The 7,511-nt window shown below is 42.1% G+C and overlaps 1 protein-coding gene across 3 annotated transcripts in view; it reads left to right on the top strand.

The window, feature by feature from the left end:
- LOC144469897 (protein RUFY3) overlaps positions 1 to 7,374 on the top strand; it is a 47,049-nt gene extending 39,675 nt beyond the window's left edge. For 2 of the 3 annotated variants that reach the window (XM_078180617.1, XM_078180616.1), the window contains one exon: positions 6,427 to 7,374. In XM_078180617.1, the coding sequence (XP_078036743.1) occupies positions 6,427 to 6,567 (141 nt within the window). In that variant the 3' untranslated portion in view covers positions 6,568 to 7,374. The remainder of the gene's footprint in view (positions 1 to 6,426) is intronic. The other variant, XM_078180618.1, reaches the window with a different exon arrangement.
- Positions 7,375 to 7,511: the final 137 nt, after the last annotated feature.

Raw genomic sequence — 7,511 nt, 5'->3', positions numbered from 1 at the left:
AATTGAGACCGCGTGGCCCGCGGACTTCAACGGTAATAATGTAAATTGACAGATTTCGAAATTTTCATACCGGCGCTCGACGGACGTTTCGAGCCGGCGGCGGCGCCGCGCTTCGATTGGAATTATTTTGATCGCGGCCGCGCGCACGAGCGAAACACTTCCGCGGAGAATTTCATTTGTTTGACCGCGCGCGTCCGACGGCCGCTTCCCACCACCCCCGCCGCGCGACAAACGGCGGACATTAAAAATTTATAACGAAATCAGAAAAAACGAACGTTTACAGGATCCCGCGCGATTCGTCTGTCTTTTTTCGCTGTTTGTTTTTCGAGTCGCTGCGTCGGACGTTGCGATTTATTCGGTCGCGTTTTTGTTGATGGCGGCGGATTTTTCATGTTGTTCTGATTAATTGTTGCTTAGAAAGATCGGGACGGTCTTAATGGTTCGACGATCGCTCGAGAGATTTCTCTTGTTTTTGACGTGTAGTGGATGTTGCTGTCGAGAATATACGCTGTGGAATTAGTTTACTTATTTGCAAAATTACCTTTACAATGTATTTGCTATTAGGTTAATAAATATGCGGATTTTTTATTTTCTGTATGCGGTTGTTTCTTATTTTTTTAATGAGAAGTTCGCAGAATAGGGTCAGTTAAATGTTAATAAAAATTACCACGTTAAATAGCTTGATAAATCATCTCGGTTTATTAATATCGTTAATCTAAAAGACATATTTTTATTCGATTCTCGTTTCTTAAAATTCAATTGCCAGATATTTATTTTAAATAGGAATCCTCGATTTATTAATTAGACTCTTCAGAATGAAGCATTCATTTTATTTATTACTGTTATTATTATCGTATTTCAAACTTAACATTTCTCAACCATTTTCTAATAACGAAGTATAAGAATCTCGACGCAGAGACATAATGTTGGTCTGAATTACAAGTAGTACTATGTAAAAAAAAAAAACAATTTTTAAATATATACCCACCTCGATCGAAGTAAAATCAAGAAATAATTATTTATAACTCTATAGATTATTGCTAGGCATGCCGCAAACTTGTCTAGATAAATTCCAAAAAGAGTTACAATTAATAATAATTATTATCAAGTAAATAATATGCTGAAGTACTGAACAATAATTATTATTGATTATTAAACAGAATAATTTCAGAATTTCAAAGGCAAATGAGATCTCCAGCGCGTTTAAATAGAATCGAGAGAATAATATAATAATATAACAATATAGTAATAATAATGTTACAATAATGATAAAAATAATATAAAATAATACTTATATATATATATATATATATATCATAACAGGAAGAAAATACGAGTAAAAGAATATAAAAGCAAAGAAGCATAAACAAGAGAAAAGACGGACAAAGCGCAGAAACAAATGAAACGAACAATCGCTCAATGGTGGGCTTTCTGGAGGGGGGTGCAGAAGGGGGGCAGGTGCGCGAACAAGAGGACAGCGGAACAGCGAACGCGCGAAAGAACAGACGAATTTCCTTTGTCGAATAAATATCTTCTTTTACCTCGTTTTTGTCGCGTCGGAATAGCTCCGCTGTTTCACCCTCCCTGCCCCCTCTACCCTTTGGACCAGCAACCCCATAACGTTATAATTTTTCAGAACTCCGCCCTAGAACCTGCGGCGAGATTTTCCAACGATTCCCGGGATCTCGAATAAACAATTGGATCTCGATGCGACGCGTCCGCCGCGCGGCAGATTAAAAATCGCGTTTAGCCGCCGCAGGGGTGGAGGGAGGTGGGAGGAGGTGGGAGGAGGAGAAGCGTTAATTGGAATGTTAAACTGTTTTGCGCGCGGCCGGTATAACGATTCGCCCAGATGCGATTCCCAGCGTTTGCGTGCTAAATGTTGAACTTCCGTAATTGCGCGCAATTAGAAAATAATTATTGTTCCGCGAAAGTTTCCGGCACACGAAAGTTTTTCCGCACTCGTCTCGCCCCCGCGTATTTTCTGTATCGCTCTCTGCCTTGATGCACACGACGTTCCGCCACCCCCCGTGGGGGATGGGTGGGGGTGGTGCAATTTTAATGGGGTGTTTGCCGAGTTAAATGGCTGTTACACACAATGTATAAGCCGAACACGTTCTAATTTTACATGGCGATTCTGTATCTCGCCGTATTCGTGAAACTGGTGATCGTTTTTTTTTTCATCCGCCGCAGTTTAACGCTGACGTCAATTAAATAGATGTTCGTGTGGTTTAACCCGTTGCGCTGTTACCACGGGTCAGACCCGTGATTCAGATTTCATGCAGGATCTAATAAATATTAATTTCCGCTGTATCGAAGTAGAAATAAATTCTTCTGTTATCAAAGCCTGGAAAGAAAAGCACGTAGAGACAATGAAAGGAAGAAAAGTTGTCTGGTCCTTTTCGTAAAAATATATGCGGATAAATAAGTCAAAGATCAATGGAACGTAAAATGAGTTGCAGTACAAGGGGTTAACCCTTTGCGCTCTGTCTCTCGATCTGTCGACTCTCATTAATATTGTTATAACGCGTTCCATAATTATTGTTATAAATATCGCTAGAGTATGGATTGAAAATATTGATGGACGTGTAACTGTTATACGAGTCACGAGACTTAATTTCAGACGTATACAATAAATTTTGTTATATAAAATGGAAATATTGAAAGCCAGAAAAATTATTTGAGATTTGCAGTTGACATGGCTTCGAGTACAAAGGGTTAATAAGTGCGACAGAATTTCGAGGGGTGCAAGTTGCGTTATTATGTTTGTCCTGTTTATGGTCATCGTGTTGCAGAAGCTTGTGGGATAAAATATGTGGATGTTTATGCAAAATTTATTGGTTGGAATATGGAGGATATATGCGAAATTAATGCAGAATTTATTCAGAAATGTGAGACGCGTGGAAGAGAAATATTTTTAGCAATATATATATATTTGTATAAGATACGAATGATATATGCAAATTGTTCTAGTATTTGCTGCTATATTAAATACTATTTAGTATTTATTGTTTATTATTTACTATTGCTGCTACTACTATTGCGCTTACTGTTATTAATAGTAACTCGCATTCGAATACAAAAATTATAATACAATGAGTTCTATTATAATTTATTTTAGGCAGAAGAGTAGAAATAGAATCCAATAAACTCCGCATATTTTTCTCGATCATTTTTGTACAAATTTTCATAAAAAAGAAAACTAAAACAAAACAACGCAATATCCACAAAAAGGTCACATTATAAAATTATTGGGCATATATTATACATTCAAAATTGTTATACATTTAAAATGGTTATACATCTAAAATTATTATACATCTACAATTGTTATACAGCTAAAATTATTATACATTTAAAATTATTACAAATTTAAAATTATTATAAATCTAAAATTATTATACATCTAAAATTATTATTCTTCTAAAACTGTTACACATATTAAAATTAATATACATCTAAAATATCACTGAAAACAATCAAATAAATTATTGCAAAATCAAGACACGAATATTGTAAAATCAAGAATATCTAAAAGCAAATCATAAAATCATTGACGCCGTCCATGCAGACCAGACGAAAATCTCCCCCAAAAATATTAAAATCCCCTTTCCCTTCTAGCCCCTGTTTCGCCTAATGCCGTCGAGCCCTGAGAAAAGAAAAAGAATAGCGATTTAAGTCGCATGAAAAGGCTATAAGGAAGTTTTTAATGGTACGAGGAAATGACACGATCGCGGATAAGGGAGCAGAGAGCGCGGGGCCATGTTCGGCAAAGATAGGAGAAGGAATTGCCCTAAGTAAGTAGGGTGTTTCTTTAAAATGGAGGCTGCGGAAGGACGTCTAGAAAAATCTGGGTCAGAGTTATCCGACTCGGTCTCGAAAGGCCGGGAATCTATTCGCCCTCTATTCTGTCCGCGTAGAAACTTTCGCTGATGCTGCGGCGCGCGCGGCTCGAAACGTAGTTAACGCTATTATTCTCGATCACAGGCTTAACCCCTTGCGCCATAATAACGAGTCAGACTCGTGGCGAACATTTTACACAGAATTTAATAAATAGGACTGTCGATCGTTTCTACTAAATCGAAACAAAATTTGAATCACCTGTTGTTGAGAACTCGTCAGATTGGTGATCGAGATCCTCTGAATATTGCACTTGGTGCCGACTAATTCGAAGGACCGCCCACTGATGTGGGACTAAATGATTCACTTATAACTCGGCTTGAAATGCTAACTTTATTTGCAACGCGCAACCTAACCGCTGCGCGTATCTCTCTATTTCTTCTGTACTGTACTGTCCGAATCTCTAATGTGTTCTGTCCTGTCTGAAGCTCTGATGTACTCTGACCTTCTCGAATTCTCTACGTCAACCCTCTTTTTGGGCCTTAAGCGCCCCTCCCTTTCCCGGAGTCGGGAAAAATCCGGCCATCCCTTCCACTGTGCCCGAGGCACGTTGTCTGTGGTGGGGATGACTGGGCGGGCCGCTTGCGCTCGCGGGTGGGCGGGTGTTTGGCAATGCGCGGAAATTCCAGCTGGCCAGGATCGCCGATGCCGATACCTGGCGGACGATTCTCTTTTCCCTTAGTCTTGGGACTTTATGGCAGGGCTTCTCGGACCTGGGAGACTAAATGATGGCATGACCTTCGTCATCCTGAAATCTATTTAATTTTATGCGCCACATGTTGGCTGCGGACCGGTCCGCTAAAGAAACTGCAATAACCCTAAACGAATTGCTGAAAAACTCACAGATGATCGGCCATGCCATAAAGTCATTTTTAAATCTCTTGCCTTAACACCTGTCATCGAAATTTGGGAATGAAAGTAAACGAAGACAATCGGGACACGAAAATAATTAATGGCGAAATAGCCCTAATTAACGCAACTCTGAAAGACGTAATAGTGCAAGGGGTTAATGGTATTTCCATATCTTCGTGCTCCCGCGCCCGGGGGGGGGGGGGGGGGGGAGGGTGAAAATACCATTATGACGTAAGAGCTTTCAGCTGTCCGCGGATTTAATTCGCGGCTGCAAATATTCGATCGTCGTTCCTTTTTTTTTTCTCCTCCGACTTTGCCGCGCTGCGTTTCGACGGAAGTTCTGCGGCCGATAAAGTTCGGACAAAACGCGAGCCGAGTTGAACAGGTGCGCGGCGCGCGCGTACACCAGGTAAGAGAAAGCCGAAAATGTAAAACGAAAGCTTCGCTGCGACGAGCTCGGTATTTCTGGCAAATGGAGTTTCAAGCTTTTCACGCGTCGCTGCTCGACCGTGAAAATTTATTAACATGCGCGACCACGTGGGATCGTAATGATGACGATGGCTAGGGTTAATTGTAATAGCGATTCGCGTTAAACCCTTGCCGTGCTATTTTCTTTGTAGTTACAAGGATGAGGATTTTTTTGTTGAAATAATTTCGTAGATGAAATTATATGTATTTATAATATAATATATATATAATATGATAATATTTATTATATATTTGTTAATGATTTAACACGGTATTAATAGAAATCTCTATGACGAGCCAGAATCATCAAGGTTATGTCAAAGGGTTAATGTTCGTGTGTCTCTTGATATTATTTTTATCGAAGGTGGTGAGAGATATTTTTAAATATTTTCTATTTATTTACTGTTTTGGATGTTGTAATAGTTTTTCGAAAATATTATTTCTAATGTCTTCACGTCAAGGATCCTAAATAATAAATTCAGGTCACTTTTAGCTACCTTATACATTCTGCAATTATCTCTTCAATTAATTCAATTCTTTACAACATTCAGTCTCCATCACTCTATTTGTCATGGACCTTATTAAATAACAAATGCTACAAAGACTGCGATAATTTAAGGAATCTAAACAATAAACTCAGGTTACTCTTAGTTACCTAAACGATTCGAAAACGTCTCTCTAATTAATACTACAATGGACACCGACAATTGGAGTAACCTGAATAATAAAGTCAAGTCGTTCTAATTAATTCAGTACATTATGACACTCGCTCTCAATAATCCTATCTCTTATAAACCCTATGAAAGAACAAATGTTACTAAGACAGCGACCATTCAAGGAACTTTAACAACAAATTCTGGTCATTCTTAGTTACTTAAGCACTCTGTAAATATTTCTCTAATTAATTCAGTACTTTACGACAATCGCTTTCGAGCATCCTAATCTCTTACAAACCCTATGAAATAAAAAATACTATGAAGAAACTGACAATTCGACTAACTTAAACAATAAACTCAGATCCCTCTCAGCTGTCTAAACACTCTATAAACATCTTTCCAATTAATCTAGTATTTCACAACATCCATTCTCGATCGCCACGCCTCTTACCCTACGTAACAATACAACGAAGCCACCGACCGTCCGCATTCTCGAAAAGGGGGCGGCGCGCCCCCGCCCTCACGATGATCCATTCGATTTCTGTTCCAGCACCACTGCCGCAACTGCGGCAAGATCTTCTGTCACGCGTGCAGCGACAACAACACGGCGCTGCCGAACTCGGCGAAGCCGGTCCGCGTGTGCGACGAGTGTTACGTGTTCATGGTCGGCCGTTACACGTCCGGCCAGTAACGTCCGTCAGGGTTCGATCCGGCACGGGCGTCCCGCAAAAACGTCACGGCCGGACGGAAGCTGCCGCAACGACAGGAGGAAGCGGAATGAATCACGGAAGAAAAGATACGAGCAGCCCCCTTTGTCTCGCGCGTGCGGAAGGGCCGCGGAGGGGCGGGGGGGGACGGGGGGGGGGATACGTCGCGCGGAGGATAACGAACACACTTTTATTCCCCGAAGGTCGGGTCCCTGCGACGACGACGCTTTGGTTCCCCGTTCCCGGGGCCGCGTTCGTTTTCAATTCGACGCACGCGTCGCGCGACGAAACACGGGGGGATCGATGCGGATGTTTCACCGTTTCCCGTTCGAAATTCTTTTCATCGCCGGGTATCATCGTCGTCGCGCGACGTTCTCCGCGATTTACTCGTCGCCGAGACACATAGACGTACGGTCCGCCGGGTATTTCCGCCCGGTGAAAAGCGGCCCTCGAAGGGATTCCCCCCCGCGCGCCCGCGCGCGACTAAGATCCGCCCGGCGCTGAAAGCGATCCTCTATACTTTTGTCCGTTTTGCCGAAGCACAATCTTCGTGATTCCTCGGCGACGACGCGAGCACGGAACAATCAAAAGATGACGCGGCGGCTCCCCGGGGGGGAAACGAATGCGACGCTTAGGCGAACGATAAGGGACGCCCGCGGTAACGCGCGGTACGCGTTCGCCGGGCTGCGACGGGGTCAAAAGTAACAATCTCGTTTCGGAAGGTTACGAGGTCACGACTAATCGTGCTACCTCGGGTAAAGCGGGGCGCAACGGCATTGAACTTCGAAGGGCCGTCTCGACGTACCTTCGATTCTTTTAACACGTTGAGTGTCGCGTCGGTCACCTGTGACTGACACTGAACTCTCATTTGTGTACCGCGTCAGTCATTGGTGACTGACACTGAACTCTCATTTGTGTACCGCGTCAG

The sequence above is a fragment of the Augochlora pura genome, chromosome 5 (genome assembly GCF_028453695.1).
Source record: "Augochlora pura isolate Apur16 chromosome 5, APUR_v2.2.1, whole genome shotgun sequence".
Classification (NCBI taxonomy): domain Eukaryota; kingdom Metazoa; phylum Arthropoda; class Insecta; order Hymenoptera; family Halictidae; genus Augochlora; species Augochlora pura.
Note: the sequence above shows the minus strand (reverse complement) of the source record. Positions and strands in the feature narration are given on the sequence as shown.